The sequence below is a fragment of the Nanorana parkeri genome, unplaced genomic scaffold (genome assembly GCF_000935625.1).
Source record: "Nanorana parkeri isolate BGI_ZX_2015 unplaced genomic scaffold, ASM93562v1 scaffold33, whole genome shotgun sequence".
In the NCBI taxonomy this organism is placed as follows: Eukaryota; Metazoa; Chordata; class Amphibia; order Anura; family Dicroglossidae; genus Nanorana; species Nanorana parkeri.
The window spans coordinates 1,053,844-1,075,959 of record NW_017306301.1 but is presented as its reverse complement, the minus strand read 5'-3'; the positions used below and the strand labels follow the sequence as shown (position 1 = coordinate 1,075,959).

At 40.3% G+C, this 22,116-nt stretch overlaps 1 protein-coding gene across 1 annotated transcript in view; it reads left to right on the top strand.

Annotated features, from left to right (window-relative positions):
* Positions 1 to 21,870, top strand: part of NCKAP1L (NCK associated protein 1 like) — a 162,220-nt gene extending 140,350 nt beyond the window's left edge. The window contains exons 30-31 of the mRNA XM_018568674.1: positions 4,717 to 4,806; positions 21,072 to 21,870. Coding sequence (XP_018424176.1) covers positions 4,717 to 4,806; positions 21,072 to 21,191 — 210 coding nt within the window. The 3' untranslated portion in view covers positions 21,192 to 21,870. The remainder of the gene's footprint in view (positions 1 to 4,716; positions 4,807 to 21,071) is intronic.
* The last annotated feature ends 246 nt before the right edge of the window (positions 21,871 to 22,116 follow it).

Genomic DNA, 22,116 nt, shown 5'->3' with positions numbered 1-22,116 from the left:
TAAATACATTTTATCATAAAATATAATTCACATCTATCAAATAAAATGCTTTTAAAAAATGTTGCAAAAGACAGAAAAGTTGGAAATGAATCAAACAACGAGCAAATTCAAAGTGTATGTAATTATTTAGTACATTTACTGATTAATCATTGTTGAATTAAATTCACAGTTAATCTGTTGAATCGGATTAATGTTTGACAGATTTATTTCCCTACACCACATAAAATAAACTCTTTAAAATTCATAAAAATATTGTGGTGGCAATTTAGGATGCAAAAAGGCTCACAGCTGAGAATCAATTACAACATTTTCTAATCTCCTACAAGAATTTCTGATTACACTGGCAGAACAATAATAGTTATATTAAATTTCCTGGCAATGATTTGTACCTAAAACCCTTTTTTGCTGCTTGATGAAGTCATATTGTTGTAAAATACTATTGACTTAATTAATGTATTATTATGTTGGAGTGAGTCATTGTGTGACATTTGTAATGACTGAAACTAACTTGATGATTTTGGAGCAGAGAACTATTTTTTTGCTAGGAGGAATAATAGTAATGTAGGATTAGACTGACCATCAGCAATGTATATATGATACCTTTTTAATTGGAGACAAACTCTAGTAGTTATTTTAGTTTGACTGTATATCACTTCATGGAAATGTTTAGCTATTCAAACTGAACTCCAAGCAGATATATAATTAAATTATTTAATACAATTGTGTATATCTTTAATAAAAAAACTTACAGGGTTATTCACAAAAGGGTGAAGTGTTTGGGGAAGGCAGGAGAAGTGAACCATCTAGGACAACATAGCTGAACTGGAAAGTGAGCTGAATTGGAGAATGTTTCTAGTTCAGATATGTTGTCCTAGATTGTTCACTTCTCCTGCCTTCTCCAAACTCTTCACCCTTTTGTGAATAACCCTAACAAAGTTTATTCAAGGCCAAACTTTTTTTCTTTTAGGTTTGGATAGAGTAGGGAAGAGTTAGAACCTTTGTCAGGTTTTATTGCTGTCTTATATCACAATCAGGGAGATTCACCATCTCTATTAGTCTTTATGACAAATTGGTCCATAACTCAGAGATTTTCTATTAATTACTGTTGTGTCTACAGGACAGGAAATGAAGGGAAATCTTGCCAATTGGACACAGGTGGCAGTGGTTTAACCACTCAATACTCTATATAAGAAACTAATATCCTGTACCTGTAGTAGTGCCTGAATTTGCCACTGCCAGCATCTTATTCTGTCCACAACTAATAGAAACATTTTGGCTGGAGTTGGACTTTATAGAATACAGTAGTGTCACATCCCTGCCTGCAGACTGAACAATGTAGGAGGAACAACACACTGATAGGTTATCAGCTTTGCTCCATTTCTTCTCTCCTTGTGTCAGCACATGTGCATGCAGCAGAACATGTGTGGCTCCCAGTATTACCCCTCCTTCAGCCTCTTTCAGGCTATTCAGGCTATAGTCTGTGTCTTTCTGCTCCCCATATTTATTGTCATGAAATCACAGGCAGTCACAAGAACAAGAAGTAAGGTAAATTTTCCCAACAGGGTCAGAGACAGCAGTAAAAACTTGACAGACAAACTCTTCCCAAGTCTATCCAAAACCAATAAAATAAAAAAATAAGTGGCTGGAGTTGGGCTCCTGGTTGTGCTCTCTATTAGAGGTATAAAATAGAGGTATCCTTCCACTAGGAGGCCCCTGGAGCCTCCTAGTGGAAGGGATCCTTGACTGCTGGAAGCACAGGCTTTATGATTAGTTTACCAAGTTAAGGCTTGTAAAGTAGCTCCGTATGGATTGGGAACCATTATAGGAGGTATCGGAGCAGAGCAAGGCTTTGCTGTAAGGCTTCCCTAAGACACATGCCAGAATCCAGTTGATCATCAGCCCCAGGAAAAATTGCATGTGTACCTGCCTGATGCAAGGAAATTTGTCACAGCTTTATTGGTGGTTAAATGTAACTTTTAGGGTCTATATCCGCAACCTGACGTTTGAGTCAGTCTAAATGCCTGCCGGTAGTAATGATAAGGACAGGTCACTTTTATTTTGGTGCTCAGAGAGTGGCACTGATATATGGTAATGTTATATTGGTTATCTTGGAAATTCCAGTAAAGCTGTATCCTTGCCTTTTCCAACTTAATCTGTGCCCGTGTTATAGTGGCTCACATTTTTCAGATACTACAACTGTGTTGTTCCACAGAAACACAGACTAGCACACATAGCTATATAACAAGAGAATGTAATCCAAATCCAGCTCCGTGAAGTTAATTTTACTAAGCAGGGGACAGATGACTCATAACACTATAGGCTTGACCCTCAATCAATCATTCCTGTAACGTGTTGTCTCAACTCACATACAGTATATCTCTATACACTTTGCACGTCTTCAGAATTACTGAAATTAATTTTTTTTCTTCAGTTAGAGCGGTTAAAGTCTGGAACTCGATGCCACAAGAAGTGGTATCAGCTGAGAGTATTGAATTATTCAAAATTTAGATACCTTCCTCAGAGACGGTAACATACAGGGGTGCAGGTACTCCTAGAAAACTAGACCACACAGGGACTCGTGTACACACATACACATGCACAATCACAAACAGGCACACAAAGGTTGAACTTGATGGACCTGTGTCTTTATTCAACCTCAAATACTATGTAACTATGTAACTACTGGCATAGGATCCCACCCCTTAAATAATCTGGAATGGTTAGGAATGTTGTGTAAAGTAAATAAGATAAGAGTGTTAGATGCTCTGTTTGTTAAAGGTGGATGGAACTGGGAGATGAGATGGAAAGGTCCTTTTGCTAAAGTCTTTAGGAGATGGAAGAACTCAGTTGTGGCCTGCCCCTTTAAGAAAAATTTTCTTGAAAAATAAAACATGGAAAATACATAAGCCGCCATTTACACGATTTTATTTTTAAATGGCTAGTTTACGGGTGTTTGTTGATCAAAAGGCTTTGATACTTTCTGAGTCATTTACCCTGAACAAATCTGCAAATCTGTCATTCTGACTTTCCTGAGTTTACTGGTTCCATGCTTAGTGAGTATTATTATTATTACTATTATACCGGATTTATATAGAGCCAAAAGTTTGCGCACCGCTTTTCAAAATAGAGGGAGAAGGGGCGTGGCCAGCGCTTGGGACGGATGGCTGCTATAGACGGAGCTCCGTGCCCAAGCAGACGGCGGACCGCGACATTCACCGCATCGGGACCCGGCATCATCTCCCCACTTACCCCAATCACATCAGGGGAAGGTCCGGACATGTCCCGAAAGAAAAAGTCAGGCGCTCGGCCCCAGAAAATGACGGCATTCTTCAATCTGTCGGGCCGCAAGCCACAGCAAAATGGCGCCGGCCAGCAGCACTCCACGCCGGTCACCTCCCACTTGGCTGGTAGAGGGGATCGGGACGCGGACATCAACCGCCGGCCTGAAGGTAGGAGTCACCCAGGCCCCGAGAAGCCTCCTAGGCAGCCACAGAGCCCATCACCCTCCCAGGCCTCACACCAGTCCTCATCGATTGCCTCAGGCAGCCCAGAAAAATCGAGGCCGCGGCTTTCAGGCCTAGACCACCAGGGGGAGATAGAGAGCCCTGCTCTCCTGTCCAGGGATGACACCAGAGAACTTGTGACACCTATTAACTCGTTCCCCACCGCAGGCAAGCCTCTGTCAGATTCTACACTGAAAGATATGTTTGTGTCACTGCGCAGCACTATGTTCAATAATATATACTTTTTCTTTGTACCGTTACGAAAACTCAATAAAAACCTATTGAAATTAAAATAGAGGGAGAAAATATAGTTAACGATACAATTTTAATAAAGGAAGGTTAGGAGGGCCCTGCTCATTAGAGCTTACAATCTAGTAGACTAATAAAGTGTTGAGGCCAGGGACAGCCAGGATACTATCATTTGCATACGGTGGTTAGCAATGGAAGCCAGATTTTCTTTGTTTATTTGATGTGCCTGTTACTGAAAAGCTACCTAATATAATTAATTATCAATTACAATGATGGTATAGACCAGGGGTGCCCACAATTTTTTTGTGTTAAGATCTACTTTTCAAATGACGAGCTACATAACATCTACCAACGAAAAAAAACCCTCCCTCGCTCTCTCTCTCCTGGCTGTCTCCCCTCGCTCTCCTGGCTGTCTCTCCTTGCTCATCCTCCTGGCTGTCTTTCCTCGATCTCTCTCACTCCTGGCTGTCATTCCTCGTTTTCTCTTCTGGCTGTCTCTCTTCACTCTCTTGGCTGTCTCTCCTTGCTCTCTCTCCTGTCTGTCTCTCCTTGCTCTCTCTCCTGTCTGTCTCTCCTTGCTCTCTCTCCTGTCTGTCTCTCCCCGCTCTCTATCCTGTCTGTCTCTCCCCGCTCTCTCTCCTAGCTCACCTTGCTGAATTTTGCAAACTTGGCACAGCAGACTCAGGCTAATAGGTAGCCATGTGTGCACAGCTAAATAAATATAACAAAATGGAATAAAGGGGCCACCATTCACACCCTTCGTGATCTACCAGCATCAACTTTGAGAGCTACTGGTAGATCACGATCTACCTAATGGGCACCCCTTGTATAGACTGTATGACAGAAAGGTGTTTTACACTGAAATAAGCGGAGGTACGTATCTTTGTTAGGGAAGTAGAGGACGGTGAGACTGACTTCAGAGTGCCAATCTTCCTCATTTCTCTTATATGACCATTTTTTCCAGATGGCATCAGGAAGCTTGCTACACCTCGGGGAGGAAACTGACAAAGTAAAAGCTAAGAACCGAGAATCCGTTTTACTCCTGCTTCATCTGGTAAGTGCCATGCTGCTTGTGTGCATCCCATTGACAGGAATTGCACTTAATCTGTAATAACATCCTGTGCAAAGATGTTTCATATACAGCTGTCAAAGTAACTGGGCACTCCGCGAGTGTATTTCCCTCCTTTCTGCCACTGAGAAAAGGATTATGCGATTTTATTCTAACTTCCAGAGTCCACAATGGGAAACAATATCTCAATCATAATAGGATTAGCAGGAACAAATTCAGGATAAAGATGTTTTGCTCATCTGATGAATTATTTTCCAAATAAAAGAAAAACACAGTAGAAGGCTTTTGTAAATTTTACTAATAAATTGATTTAGTTTCCTATACTGTACTTTCAGTGCTTTTATTATTATTATTATACAATGTTTATTAAGTGCCAACTATTTTTTCAGCACTTCACAAAAATAAAGGGGGACAGTACAGTTATAATACAATTTTATACAAGAGGGTTAGATGGGCTCTACTTGTGGGAGCTTACAATATAAAAGGGAGGAGTAAGTGATACAAAATATAATAAGTGTGAGGGATGCGCTGATCGAGGAAGTAGGAGGAGGTGGGATTGGCTTTTTTGAACAGAGGAGTTTTTAGTACTCACCTAAAGGTGGACACAGTAGGGGATAGATGACAGATTAGGGTAGGGAGTTACAGATAATGGGAGAGGCTCTGGAGAAATCTGGAGGCGAGCATGGGAGGAGGTCTTGGCAGAAGTGAAGAGGATACTTTGGGTGATAGTTCCAGATGAGGTTTGGGATGTAGCTTAGGACAGTGTTGTGAATATTTATAATTTTATTTGTTGAGCGAGTGGAAGCCAGTGGAGGGATTCCCAGAGAGGGGTAGCAGCCACTGAACAGTGGATAAGGTGGGTAAGTCTAGCAGCAGAGTTGATGATAGACTGAGGGTAGGATAGCCTGTGTAAAGTTAGGCCAACAAGGAGGGAGATGCATAGTTGAGGCAAGAGATAACAAGGGATTGGATTAGTAGCTTTGTGGTGTCATTTGTTAGGAAGGGTCAAATTTTGGAAATGTTATGGAGGTTAAGGGGACAGGATTTGGACAATGATTGGATATAGCCCAAAAGGAGAGGTCAGAGTCCAAGATTACACCTACCACCCTGGCATGAGGGGAGGAACTGATAGTTGTGCTATTGATCTGCATGGAAAAGTCAGGGTAGGGGACATGGGGCAGGTGAAAGAGGAAATATTATAAGCTCAGTTTTGGAAAGATTGAGTTTGAGGAACACAGCTTAATAATGGTTTGTAAAATATATATTTTATTATATAATACATCCAGATCTCGCTGCTGAATGAAATAAGGCCCCTGGGCCAGTGTAGTAGAAAGATACCCACAGAGAACAAGCCTGGCTCTTGGAGATGACAGTGTCTCTGAAAAGGGCATGCCCCAACTCCCTTATATTAATCTTATGGCTTCTCTACAGCCGACACTGAGACTTGAGACAGCAATCTGGGTGATATTGGTCCTAAAGTAATTTGACAGTGCTCAGAACTAGTGATTGGCTGTAACGTCCATGCCCAATCACAGGGGAGCAGATCGCATGGTCCCCCATACCTAGAAATGCCGGGTATTTTTCTCAGCTGCAGAGAAGCAAGGAACAGTGAGGGAGCACAGGTAAAAGTGACTTAAATATATAGTGTCTTTTTGAGAAATAAATTGATAGACAGCATGAAATGTAACTCCTTGTTGACAGTTGCCTTACCTGAAATCAGGGTATTACAAATGAGGCAGAATTTTTCTCATTCCAAAATGTAATTTTATTTTCCTGAATCCACTCCTGCTACACAACTGCAAGGCATGAGCGATATAGAGAATATCAAGTTTCAGATGTTATGGAAGATTAGAAAAATGTAAATGCAAAGTGACAACCAGCCATGATTGGGTTTATGCTATAATTGGGTCATTCAGTTTAAAAAATTGCACATTCATAACTAAGAAAGATTTATATTTCTCCGGTATTTAACCATGATACTTTGTCTGAGTCTGTTAGGCACAGTTCACATCTATGCATTTAAAAGAAATATTTTCCTGCTTCTCTTTGCCTTTAGCTATGAAAGTCAGAGATCACTTGAGGTTAAGCAGTTGTGATGTCAGTTGTCTGTACTCAGAAAATGAAGTGGGCAGCAACTGTCAGACTTCAGGTGACCTTTGGTTTCAGACTCTCATTAAGGGTGGGTGCCTATAAATTTACAATATAAATCTTTCGAAAGAAAACCTTCAAATTCCTCTATAAATCTACAGGTGAAACTCGAATAATTAGAATATCGTGCAAAGTTCATTTATTTCACTAATGCAACTTAAAAGGTGAAACTAATATATGAGATAGACTCATTACATGCAAAGCAAGATAATTCAAGCTGTGATTTGTCATAATTGTGATGATTATGGCTTACAGCTCATGAAAACCCCAAGAACCCCAAATCCACAATCTCAAAAAAGTAGATTATTACATGCAATCAATAAAACAAGGATTGTACATAGAACAATATCGGACCTCTGAAAAGTACAAGCATGCATATGTACTCAGTACTTGGTTTGGGAACCTTTTGCAGCACTTACTGCAATTACTTTTGCACGATATTCTAATTATTCAAGTTTCACCTGTAAATGTAAATGTGTATGTCCAATTTCGCAGTAAACTCCACTCTAAAGTTGTTGACAGTTGTAAACTAGGAGTTAACTCAGTCAGTGGTTACCCGATTTGCCAACCCCTCCTTATGCAGCCACCCTGGAGACAGCCACCAACACCCCATTCGGGATGGAAAAGTAAATATGATAGAAAGGGGAACATGATCACATAAACTCCCAGGCAAATAAGTAGCCACAGAAATCATCACCAAAAAAGACTGGTTATCAAAGGGTGTATCTAATCTGGAAGAGAAACCAGGAGTATAAGATAAAGAGAAGAACCCCTTAATCCCCGTGTTCTTCCACTTCCAGATCCTGTAAGCATTGCAGCCCAGGATATCAACATACTTGAAGCTCGAAGTGGATTAGAAGTGTCTACAGAGGGTTCAAGGACATTATTAAAATCTCCAGCAAAAACCACAGGGAGAGGAAGAAACGGGGCCAGCTTATCTAATAAGAGTCCATGAGCCCATCGCACTCCTGACCGCTTACTCCAAAAGAAGAAAGGAGGGGGGCTACGGTGATCAGCGGATGGCAGCCGTTATATACATACATAAAAACAGGGACACCGGCACTCCAAATGCGATGCAAAAAAACATCTATTTATTGACGTGATGCAGCATATCATAAATGGAACGAACGTTTCGGGGTCACACAGGATCCCCTTCCTCAGGCAAAGACACGTGGTGACGTTTTTTTGCATCGCAATTGGAGTGCCGGTGTCCCTGTTTTTTGTAATCTTATCTAATAAATCACATAGGGCAGAAGAACATACACATTTACTAGAGCTAATTTATGTGTTTTCACATCCAAAGTAACAATGACTCCCTGGATTCAAAGGCTTATGCAAAACAATGAATGGCAAGGATTTGCTAATCAAGATGCAAACCCCATGTGCGTAGGCCGAATAAATTGCATGAAGCATTCTCTGGATCCATGTGGTTTAAAATACTGGAAAATCAAAGATTCCTTAAATTTACTGTTAAGTCCTCTAACATTCCAGGCACTATACATACAGTATCCCCTAACATGGACTATAAACTATAAACCCAAAAGGAAGGTGACCAGGTATGCCAGCAAAAAAAGAAAGAATAAGGAAGGCTATGTCCAACTCATGTCCCCCACAATGACATAAACAGAAAGCTTGTGCCAAGTATACTGTAAAAATGTGAACAGAGAACAAAATGCAACTCTTCCCAGCTCCCACTCTGCTTCACTTGGTAAACAAACAGTGTTAACCACAACATGCCTTAGCCCTAAACACATGCCAACTGGTCAGGTAGCGACTGTACCCGTTTACCCTTACAGTTTGAAAAAGGTAGCATGAAAAAATTAGTTAAAAAGAAAAACAAAATAACAATGCATTCAAAGAACCAATGCCCCACTGCCAATTAGGGAAAAAACTAATGCACAGGAGTAATATTTGAGTTTCCAAAGGAGAAAAATGCAGTCTAAAGTGAAAGCAGGGCAGCACAGAACAGCCAACAATTCCAGGAAGAGCAGTAGGACAAGTTATATAGCAGCCCATGAGTAGGCCACAAAAGAAGTCATCGTGCATCCAGGACACCTAGTGAAGACAAACCATCCAAAGCTACATCTACTCCATCGCAGTCGATCAAGTCAATCACTAACCAAAGAGGGAACCAGCGTGCTGTATCCTAATCTTGCTGGGATAAAGCATAGTTTACGGAATGCCCTTTTCTCGCAGACACTTTCATGCACCCTGAAAGGTTCTTCTTCTCCTCTGAATGTCAGCCAAAAAGTCAGAAAATAAACATCCCTCTGCATTGCCATGCCATTATTTCAGGAGTCTTTTGGGCAGCAGCAATCACCAGGTCCCGAACCCTGCAATTCAGCAGCTGCGCCAGGAAAGGCTGCGGCAGAGCACCCAGAGGCAGCCTTCCAGTAGGTAGTCTGTAAGCATGCTCCACCAAGAAAGGTAACGGGAAACTCCCACAAGAACCAATTTAAAGAGATTTTCTGCAAATTGGGCAGGTAGAGAGCCTTCCACACCCTTCCAGGGGCCCGATAACCCGGACATTGTTCCGCCTCAGCGGATTCTCAGTGTCGTCCACCTTAGATGATAGAAGGTTAACCGTGCACTGCAGGTCAGCAATAGTGACAGAATGTTCCATAACAGAGTCCTCGACCTATGAGACCCGCATCTCTGCAGTAGTTAGCCGACCTCTGATCTTATTCAAGTAATTTCGGATCAGTATACACTCCACGGCCATCTTTGTTGTAAGTGTGATCTTACAGACCTCTATGGCCTCCAGGATAGCAGTAGTGGGGAGTCCCTTATCAGTCTCCGATCACTGAGGCTGAGAGGCGAAAGCAGGGTCCTGTGGATCAGCTAATTGCTAAGCTGACAGGATAGGTACCCACGGCAATAGTAAATCAAGGAACTGGAGCAGGATCCAACAAAAAATTCCCCAATGCAGTATGAAAAAACAGATAAATAAAAAAATGTCTTGTTTCCTTCACATCCTGGCCACACCCCTTCCTGTAGGGTTGAATTAAACATAAATGCAGCTCTGCACAAGCTGGAAATTACAAGTAGGGATGAGCAAATCTGCACATGTTCAATTCAGCAAATCCTGTTTGAAATTTGGCAAACTAGAACTTAGCAGGGAATCCCATTAAAGTTTATTGGAGAAAATCTTCGTGTTAAATTCTGGAATTTTTAGGGCTGATGGGCAAACTACTATAAAAAAATCTTTAAAAACAATACAGCAAGCAGAAAGCCTTTTCATGTGGGTTTCATGGCAACATTAAAAATACACAAATTCATTTTTATAATATGCTTGTGGCATGTTAAAGCTGTATGTGGTGTTAGAGAATAGTACATTTGTCACTGACATGTCTCAGTTACACTGTACACTGGCAGTGCATATCTAGCTGATTTTTTTTTTTTACAATTAGTTTGGCTTACATACAGCATCAACCTACTCTGAGTTATATCAGTTAAGAAAGGTTTTTTTTTTTTTTTTTTTAAAGTAGATTTAGCAGTGACACATGGTTTTTCATCAAGCAACAATAGGCTGCTATGACCAGCAGATAAAAATTGGTTAGTAGTTTGCTGAGGCTGTCCCAGTTCTTGCTAATACAAAACTGTCTTGCCAGTGCCCAATTTCTAGCAAGCTCTAATATTTAAGAGGCTGCAGATGACACAGCAGTGTAAAATTGGCCAGCAGCTGGACATTTTTAATCAGAGATAATAGGCCTAACTGGTGTATGCCTATTTTTTCGCCTGTCGTGATAGGATGTGCTGTGAATGTGAATAATATCATTTGAGGTGGTTGAGGTGCACATTATTCTTGCACTTATCCTTTCCTCCAAACAATACAGCAGCAATGCAGCAAGGAGTCACTATAGCAGTGATCTGCTGCTGTATTGAGAGGCTGTGCAGATCTTTTCCAGCTCTGCCTGACCCTCCCTATTGACCGGAAGTGTGATGACATTACTCATGATGTTGCCACACTCCTAATGTAAAAACAACACAGGAGTATTTAGCGTATACACAAGAGTCACGAAGTCCAAGGTCGTCAATGTGAGCATTTAATGTAATAAAAAACTTTTAAATACATTTTTGTCTATGGTTCAAGACTTTAGGGACACCGTGTGTTTCCGTTTTCAATTAGATTAAGCAAGAGCATTACCAATAAAACAAGGTGATTGTTTATTAATGAGAGTGGAGTGTTAGCAGTGGTGGTGGAAAGTCCAAGAAATTCCTGGTGTTTACCCTTGTCTAACACTGCAACATATTGGCCCTTGGTCTAACTTCACTAACAAAAGTTAACAAATAGACAGAAAACCAGGCAAAGTGCAAAATCATAATACAAAGTCATTGTACAGGTAGAGGTCCAGGGTAGGTGATAAAAAACGGACAAAAGAGAAGTAAGACAACTTTGTTAGACAAAGAGGATCAGGAACCAGAGGGCAATACTATTCATGACTAGTCACAGCCTACTGGAACAAAGTGGAAACTATACGCTTTTTGGAATAATAATACAAGTAATATACATTGGCTTTTAATTTTGATCTAAACTGAAGAATAATTATAGGCTTGTGTATTTTTAAACATACAGTATATATTTATACAAGTACTAACAGTTTGATGACAGCATAAAATATAGTTCAGTATTTTTAGAGTAGTGCTGTGCTTCCCAATCATCCCTTTTTTTTTGCTGTCCTTTCATCCTTTCACAAAAAATTCCCTTTTGCTATGTTACTTCTCAGATTTATATTCGGGAAATGCACCCAGATTTACAGGCAGAAGCAATTTAAATGCAAATGCCTGCAGAGGGCCAGTGCTGCTAATGAGAGTGGACAGAGCTGATACTGTAGGGGGGAGCACAAGTTAAGAGCTAATGCACTAGCCCCCACATCTTTGCTTAGGAAATTGGTGAGAGCTAGAAAGGTCCTTAATCTCGCCTGCCAGAGGGCTTAAAACATAGTGTGTCAGAGTGGGCCACCACAGAATGTTATTAGAAGTGGGGATTGATAAAGACTATGCCAGACAATAAACACAAGGGAAGATGGATTAGCACAAATGTTGAACAGATACAGCTCAGTAGAGAACCTTAACTGGTTTTGTGCCTGTGAGGAACATAGCCTGATACTCTATATAATGGCTGAAAGCTGCTAGCAAAAAAGTAAGACTTTGTTTGCAAAGTTAGGAGACGAAGTGATGCCCTTTATCGTCTAATTTAAAGTATATATAAACCCAAATACTGAAGTTGTATAAGTTTTTGTTTTATATTTATATGCGTGAATGTTTATTAAATGTTGATCATGTCAATTCTGCTCTCTTCAAGGCCTGAAGCCTTCCTTTAATAGGGTAACAGTGCTATCCCATTGGTTTCTAATGCTGAAAAAGTATTGTCACCTTTCTTTATGAACTACAGGCAAACGTGATATCATCCAATGCGCTGCAGTCAACACTGACCATTTAGAAATCCTGCTTCAGTAATGTCATTGTCAACCTCAATCATTCCCCCCCCAGGCCCCCCTGGCCTGCAGAAATGGAATCATTGTGATAGTGGTCATGATGTGTGGCTGAACCTGGAGTGGGCACATATAGGTAGGAAGTGGCTGAAGGAACTGGGGGAGGTATATGGACTATGGACTATATCAAAAGCTGTCTTCACTGTTTGCCAGCACCAAGAACTAACATACTGGCCATGGTGAGGAAAACCTTGACTATGCCCTCTCCTTTCAGCCTCAAACACAGTCACTGGTTGCATTGTAACATATCTACATCAATAGTCATAATTTTATTCCTTGTCACACCGTAACTAATTTTACTTTCATCCTGCCTGTTTTTATACAGCACTTGAGTGTCGCTGCTGCTAGGTTACAATGAAGAATTTCCCAGACAGGACGAGGTTAAACAGAATCATCTTGGTTGGAAATGAATCAGATATATGGAAATACTCTGACATTTCTTCCTGAGTATCCAGGATGCTGCTAGGAGACAGGAGGGAAATCTTCTGTGCTGAAGTAAAAAGCACGCACATTTTATTGTGCATGGAGTATCATATACTATAATTAGGAACAATGAACACATGTATTACTTTATAATCCAAAGAGCCCTCTCAGACAATGGTCTTCCACATGTGAGATGGGATAGTTAGCATGCATAGAAGACACTGCACTCACACTGCTTCATTCTATAATAATAATCTATAATGATGTATAATAATACATCAGATATTGAATGGACAACTGGAAGGGAAGACCCTTCTTTATCATGGTCCTTTCTATACTTAGTAAGGATCACCATTGTATTCAGGGGTACAACTACCACATTAGATAGCAGTAGACTTTATTTGTCTTTTAAAGCTTAGTGTATCAAATGGGCCATAGCTGTTAGACGATTAATGGACTCTATTACTGCATTGGTTAGACTCAGGGCCCACACCCCATTATACTCAATAACAGCAAGACCTCAAGAAATAGGGGCTTTTAAGGTACCATGCGAACACAACCAAAATCAACGTTATTTATAATCAGATTAAATCACTAGAAGCACTTCAATGGCGTTGTTCTTTGCTCGACAATACTGTGTTCGCATGGCTATATTACATAGCAAATGTGATCATACTACAACCTCCCAGGCCCCCTAGATAAGCCAGACGCCGTCTTGGGTCTGGCGCAGCAGCTGAGAGGGGATGAGGTGAGCGCACTTGTTAACTGGAGGAGGGAGAATACCTTTTGGATCCCCGTGCAGGATAGTAGTGATAATGGCCATGTAGAATTTCAGCATAGAACCTGTGGGGGACCTCTGGTATTGAAAGCCTTGCTATCCTCTTTTTGAAACACAAAAGGTACGGTATTACAAAGATTTTTGTAACTCTGGTTCACTGTCCAATCCCTGTTGTTTTCTCAGAGAGAAGCTGACACCATAAGTGTTTGGGGCTCCTGAAAGACCGCATCAGACCATTGCATTGAGTCTGGATGTCCAACTGTCCTTTGGTCATGCCTAATAACTTTCTGAGATGATAAAGAGGGACACCTTCCGGCACAATGTTTTTAGACAATGAGCACACCCCTGTCATGCTCAGTTATGTGGGCCATTAAACATTTTATAGCAAAAATTATTACCGGTTATAACCAGAATTAATTTTTCACCATTTCCTTTATACTGGCATTTCGAAATAGCAAACAAGATAATTAAGAGTTAAGGTATTGGTTTTAACATAGAATAGGATGGAAATTGTAGTTAAATAGAACCTTTTCATAGATATCTGTACAACAGGTGGAAAGAGGGACATAGGTATTTGGTTGGAAATGAGGGACAGTTCAGAAGTATGCTTTGATGTTGGTGGCTTGCTATGAATATGACATTGTGTAACATGCTACATGTTATGACGCACATATGAAACATGTTTGCCACTTACATCACTCTCTCTTCCATTGAAGCTCCACTGTCTAATATCCACAAACAATCACATGATCTAGGTACAGTGTAATCAGAAGAAGGCAGGTGACTTGCCTGTAAGGAAAGCACAGAGGCATTAACATTATACACAATTGTGTACAAAAAATGGTAACGCTATACCAATAAATCACAAGTATTTTGACACGTGTTGAAATAAGAAAAAGGACTATCTGTGCTATCATACTGCCATTTGGAGATAATCCACTGATTACTATGAATAATGTTCTATGAAATCCCAAAGAACTAATTGGCAGTCTAAATAATAGCATGATTACTCCCAGTACCAAAACAAAGGCACATAGTAGTGTGCCACCAGTCATGCAGTAGAAATGCTGTGCCATGCATTTTAGGTTTTTCCTAACACTTGTCAGATTACTGAGGAGGTGAGAAGTAGCTTGCTTGATAGCCATAGCATGTTATTAATGAAGGTAATAGTGGGGTTGCTGAGATGGACAGATAATTGTATTTCCATTATTTTTAATGCTGATAAAACTGGAGAATACCTTAAAAGCATATTTGAGGTTTGGGGTTAGGATTGACGATTAGAGGTAGGATTGGGGGAAGGATTAGTAAATTGTGGGTTGGAGTTAGGTTAAAGTTGTAGACCAGGATAAGGGTTATACTCACCATAAGGTTTTTGGGTACAGTTATTGTTGCACTAATGGATTATACATTATAAATTCATAAGACATACTATGAAAAGAGAAGGTTGGCTGTTTCGTTTGCCCAAAACGTTTGCACTGATTCCGCCTCAAAACAACCATGCTAGTTTTTTGGAGGCTGCTCTGATGAGTCTTTAACCTTCTGGAACTTTGTGTAGTTTTCGGCAGCCTTATTTGTCACTCATATACAGAATTCATTTTAGACAGTGGCATCAGCAGCTCCCCCACTAATTAAAAGTAGAACTATAGTCTTCCATTAAAAAAAATATTTGCTTCCACACTTAATTATATTGGATTGTCACTGCTTATTCCCAAACCTGTAGCTGGTCAATCAGCACCTTGCCACCTTTAGTTATGTCCACTGATTTCTGGATTGACAGCACTCCCTTTACTGCTGAAACCCTCCCATTGTGAGCTGCAGTGTCTCAGGGAGGGAGCATGTGAGACACAAATGAAGGAGGATTGGGCTCACTCAGGGATGGTATGGGAAGTGTTTTATTGTCTCTTTTAGAGGCATGTGCATCTCATTGTAAATGGATTTGAGACTTGTTTATACTGTCATTCACAAGCCTTTAGAGTTACTCTAAATACCCACCATGGGTTTAGACTTTGCTCCACCCTACCTATAAATATCTGTATTGTTTGAACTTTTCTTTATTGTATTAAAGTCTTTAAAGACCACTAAAAGTTCCATAGATTTGACACAGAGCTCTGTTTTTATCTATTTACTCAGACAGGACTAAGCTGGCCAGGAAGGCTGCAGATGTATGAGCACATTTATGTCTGAGTTATACATCTGACAAAATCGTCTCTTTTCCAAAATAAAATAGATAATTAATTTCCAATAACATTAAATAATTTCAGTATTTTCTGTTTGCTTGGTTAGGTTTGTTCAGCTTAGCCAATTACATAGCTAATTTTGTGTGGGTGTTTTTGTTGCATTGAGAGCTGATTTGCACTTGCTGTGACAGATGTAATGAAGTTTGGACCTATTTTTGAGCAGCTCTGTATTATCACAGTGGGGATGACAATGACCAAAGCTGTCTAAATCAATACATGTTTTTACCAACCCTTGTTTCATTTGTCTGTCTATGAAGACACATGATAATTCCTATTACCTATTTACTGTGGAATAAACATGGTCCAGAGGGAAATATAGTGGCTTCTCATCCATTCGTAGCAGGAGTTTTATATTAAGAACACTCTCATCCATGCGACAATGATCATTGTTCCATTATTCGGTATTCCCTTCATATGTCAAACATGTAGAAGATCTATTTACCTTCTGTACAATATATTTTGTGAAAAGATAGAATATGTATGGCTACTGCACCTTTAAAATAAAACATGCAATACACAGGTAATAGATTATAATGCCTGCTTACTAGTTAGATTTAGGGCTTACGTAATGTGTACTGTGGTATTGTGTGGCAATCCCACAGTGGAACTGGGGGTTGTAGTAACCCAGGACTCTCAGCCGGAAAGACTGAGCAGTTCCAGGAAACAAATTATTTTGCTGGGAAAGAACTGGCTTTGCAGTTCTCTCCAGAAAACCTGGATTTGGTATGGGATCCTGGAACTGGGAGATTTCAAAGAGAACTGGGAGTGATGAAATCTCCATTCCTGGGTCCATTGTTTAGTAGGGGCCAGAACCTAATGATTGCACACCTGTGCATAGCCCTTATGGAAAGGGTGCTGGCTAGTGTTCTGGGCTCCAGCTGGGAAGAGGAACAGAGGTGTTCAGGAGGACTCCACCCAGACGTCAGAGGGGAGCCAGGTGGCTGTGTGTGCTGGAGGCACCTCGTAGACAGCCGAGGAGACAGAGAGGTCAGGAAGGTCGGTGACCCTAGGACCGCTACGACACACTGCTGAGAGAGCAGAGTGAGGGTTCATAAGCGAATCTACTAAGCCATATAAAGGGAACTGTCTTATGTTGCTGCTGATGCAAGATATATTTCTGTTTGCCCTAAATAAACTGCATTTGATTTGACTTACCTGGACTACAGTGGAGTGTCCTTGTTACGGTACATTCAAGGATGCTACAAAGCGCAATGTAAACCCATGACACCCAGCTTCTGGTAGGAGAATAGAAGGGAGGAAGGTGAGTGTAGACAGCAAATTAAAAAAGTTCATGCCCTTTTTCACTTGTTTGGTGCAGTTCCAGTGCTAACTGGCCTGTGTCTTTCCAAAGGTGTCAGACCATCTGTTAATGGCATTAAGACTACAGAATTAGTAGAAATAATGTCAATTTTAACAAGGCCACCTTGTTTTCCAGACCACCTTTGCAGAAATAGGCAAGGAAAGACAAAACATTATATATGTAAGAGGACCTCCTTGTAGCCAAAAGGGATAAGCATCCCAGGGTCGATTCACCTAGGGTCCAGAAAATCTTGTTTAATGGGATTTGCCATTCAGGTTAGCTGAATTTTAAGTCTTTGGGATGCGGATCCTATTAGTAAACTCTGACAAATTTAGGGTTAACTGTTAAATAAAAAAATGTGAATAAATATATTATAAAGTACCATACAGTGGGGAGAGTGTCTTTTCAGGTGGCTTCAATGGCAACATTGAAAATACAAAAATCCGTTAAAAATATGCTTGGAATGCCTTAAGCTCTACGTACGTTATGGAACAGTATAATCTTCACAGACATACTCAACAACAGGGTATACTGACATACAGTATTTGGCTGTGGAATTGATTTCTTTTAGCTTGGCTTACATACAGAAGCAGCACCCCAATCTGAATTACTTCAGTTCTGAAAAAAATCTTTATTCAGGTAGCTTTTGCAGTGTTAGATGCTTTTTTAACAAACGGTAAGAGGACTGCTTTGACATGTAGATAGTAGTTGGCCAGTAGTTTGCTGGGGCTGTCCTTGTTCTCTCCCTGTTGTGTAAAATGTCCTGCCACTGGCCAATTTCTATGTAACTCTCATTAAGAATAAAGAAACAGCAGATAACACATTAATGCAAAATTGGCTAGCAGCAGGACATTTTACTGAGGAAGATTTGGACGAAATGTACTAGAGTCTAAGAATACAGGTGGGTGTTTTACTTCATGAATTAAGAAACAGATGATACAGCAGCTGGCCATTTTTTTGAGCAAGGCTAGGCCCAAACTTACTAAAGACAAAATGCACAGGCTTGGATTTTACTTAAACAATTAGGATATGCCTTAGCATATAGCAGTGTAAAATTGGCCAGCAGCAGGACAAAATAAATGAAAACCCCTAAAAACTGCCCCCCCCCCCCCCCCCGAAACAAAAGCCCATTTTATTAAAGGAAAGCCTTGAAGCAAAAAAAAGTAACAAAACAAAAAGACAGCTCCTCTTCCTAGTGCAATACCATGAATAATGAAATAAAAACACAGAGCAGCTGGCTACTCACACAAGGGTGGAAGATGTGAACGTGTAAATGTCCACCATTAGACAAACAGGACACTCGGCAGGGCCGTTCACAAGATAATGGACCAGAGTGTAGCAAAGCTTATGCGTTTGGGGGCAATCCCCCTTCTTCAGAGCTAGAAAAAAGTCTACTTTGGGCAGCATAGTAGCTAAAAGTGACCACTGACCTCAATTCAACCACAAAATATATTGAAAGAGATAATAAAGTCTTTTTTTTTAAATGGGGGGCCCAAGAGCTTTTAGCCATAACGTGCTAGTATGCACAACATATTAGAACATGCCATTCTTACCTGCCAAAGCAATCCCCTCCAGTGCCGGAATGTGCAGGCTCTCCTCCTTCACTGGCGCTTCCATCCTAGTCCCAGTCTTTTTGCGGCTTCTGAATCTTTGGTGGCTTGATTAGCTGGGCCTAAATGGACCAACGTACAAAATTTTGGTCAGGTAAAACAGCTCCTGTCTATTTTGTTTATTTCTGTATTTTAGCTATTTGCCTGGGATTCAGCTTAAAATACTTTTATGCTTTATGTGCATTAAAAGATATGGTTAAAAAAAGACATTGTTTGAGGCTAGGTTCTGATAGGAATAGGTTATGCTCTAATGAAGGACAATAAAAGATCAGCCATTGGTGCAGGATGCTGCTATGTTCTGACAGCTGTCACAATGCTGCCCATGTTCTAGTACAGCATACACAGTAATCACAACTACTCATCTTCATTTTTGTAATCAATATGAAGCGAGATATGACAAAACAGGGTTGTAGCATTCATGTTATAAATGAATCAGAAGATCTAACTTCTGGCAGCTAACAGACCTGCATGAGACGTTCAGTGATCTATCTTCAGGAACTGCTGATCTACAGTAAATCAGCCCAGTCTATGCTATTATATACCACAATGTCCCCACTATTACACTGTCACTTCTGGTGAATTAGTACTTTTAATACCTCTGTGTATTATGATTAAAAACATGGTTTCTCCAGCTGGTGATGTATAAAGTACAATTCTAGTTTAAATACTAAATGCAGAAGTTAAATATGTGCATGTAAACTGTTTTACATGGCAAAGGATTTGTAGTTCTGTTCATCCAGTCTTGTAATCCATAACTACATATTACATAGTATTTGAGGTTGAATAAAGACATTAGTCCATCAAGTCCAACCTATTAGGATCTCATTCTAGGAGTACCTGTACCCCTGTATATTACGGTCCCTTAAGAAATCGTCCAAAAGTTTCTTGAACAATTCCACATTCTTTGCTGAAATCACTGTCTGTGGCAGTGAGTTCCAGACCCTAACTGATCTTACTGTGAAGAACCCCCTTCGCCCCTTGTGCTGGAATTTTTTTTCCACCAATTTTAGGTGGTGGCCTCTAGTTTTTGTAATGGAGTTAATTTTAAACAGTTTATCGCTAATGTTGCTACCTCCATTGAACATTTTGTACATGGAGATCATATCCCCCCTTAATCTCCTCACCTCCAATGTGAACATGTTTAAATTTAGTAGCCTTGTCTCGTAGCTCTGGTCCTCCATACCCCTAATTAGTTTGGTTGCCCTTCGCTGGACTTTTTCCAACTCAAGGACATCTTTTCTTTGTACCGGTGACCAGAAATGGACCACGTGCTCCAGATAAGGTCGAACCAATGATGTATAAAGTGGCAAAATTATAGACTTTCGGCTAGCGTCCGTCATATCTAGCTCTAGCCAGAGAGTTTCCACATCTTCCCCATTATATGACGCGATATCGTCCCTTATATGCACATTTAGATTATTTTTAACGTAAATGCAACCCCCCCTTCTCCCACCTCTGTCCCTCCTAAACAGGTTATACCCCTCTATATTAGTAGCCCAGTCATGCGTAGTGTCCAGCCAGGTTTCCCCTATACCCACTATATCGAGGTCCTCTTCCAGTATCATTATTTCAAGCTCCTCTATTTTATTTGCCAGACTTCTAGCGTTGGTGTACATACATTTAATTCCTCTCTTTTTGTGGGACAAAAGTTTACTACCTTGTTGGTCCCCACTATTTTTATTGTTATTATTCTGCCTTGATTTCGGTCGTCCGTTGGTAGTTATACTTACATGTGCCAATGGATGGATATTAAAGCAAGCATTTGAACTGGAGATACAGACTGCTAAATATGAACATCTTGATATTTCCTACAAGTCAAACTAAAGCTGGCCATACACTGGTAGAATTTCGTTTGATCAAGAAAAGATTTCCATCCTGCGCCTTTGACTTTTTTCGTCATTGCAGTCAAAATCGATCGTCGCCTATTAGAAAGCCGAACGAATGTTCTGAAAACTACTTTTTTTTGTGAATGAAATTCTACTGGTGTATGGGCAGCTTTTAAACTGCAGAATTCTTCTTCCTGCTTGTTTACAATTTTCACCTACACAGGCGCATAAGTATGTGGTGCTAAGGATGGTAGGATTGAAATAAAACTATTGCCTTGCCCTACATGAGCAAACCAACATGTTTGCTTTAAAGCTGTTAGTTATTTTTCTTAATTTTTTCCATCAGTATAGTTTTAGATGCCTTTCATGGCCAACAGCACACTGCACGTCATCCTATCAAAACAAAGTGATCATATCCTTATTTTTCTTACAGATTGTGGAAGAATCCTCATTTCTAACCGTGGACATGCTGGAATCCTGCTTTCCTTATGTGTTGCTCCGAAATGCTTACCATGAAGTCCATCGCACCTTCTCAACCATGGTAGCCTCCTGATCGCATGGTGCCATTATGTGCAACGCCCACAGACGGGAAGCAAGCGCTATTAGAGTGTGGACAGCAATGTTCATGACTGTCTACCCTCCACCTTCCCAGCATGCATTAGTTTAGGAAATAAATAACACGTACAAAGTCCTTGTACTTGTAGGGAAAAGCCAATGCTCAAGTTAATGTGATCAGCAGAGCCTTGGGGTCTATTTCTACATTTCTCCACTGCAATTGTGTGAAATAATGTTATTATATTCTCAATATTTCCTGCTGTGTAAGAGCTGGAATGATTCTTTTGCTCTATCACTTTTAATAACCAGGCAGCCAAAACAGTGTTTTCAGTGAATGCTAAGGCAAAATAATAACATCGGAACACAAAGGATTTGGCTGCCAATTATAACTGCCTGCAGCCAAAGTAAATCACATGCTACATTGCTTTTAAAATGCCAAAGTTGTGGTTTTCTTGTATTCCCATTTGTTTTTCTGGACACTTCACTGAAATCTGGCTTGCCCGGCCACATTTACTAAATAATATACATTGTACTAGCGCAGAAAAGGTGTGGGAGAGATCAATGATGAGATTAAGAAGAAAGTGGCATTTTAGGAAGGCAGAAATGTCAGCGCTGTTATCAGGCTATTATTGCTGTTCAGTCATTTGTTAGTGTGCATCATCGCTGCATTTGCTTAGGATGTTCACAAGTATTAACCTTTGTGTTGCATCATCTGCAGCATTGTCTGAAGTCATCTGTCTATTATTAAAATGTTCTTCAGCTAAAATGTATTATTTCTTCATTTTTTTCTAACAAAATTGTACGTATAGGAAAATGGAGATAGATCAAATACTTGTGTGTCAAAGAACAGAGGAACAGAGGACAGCTGTCTAGTGGAGCATACATCAAAGGTCTCATACAAAGACCATTGAGGGTCTTGTTCT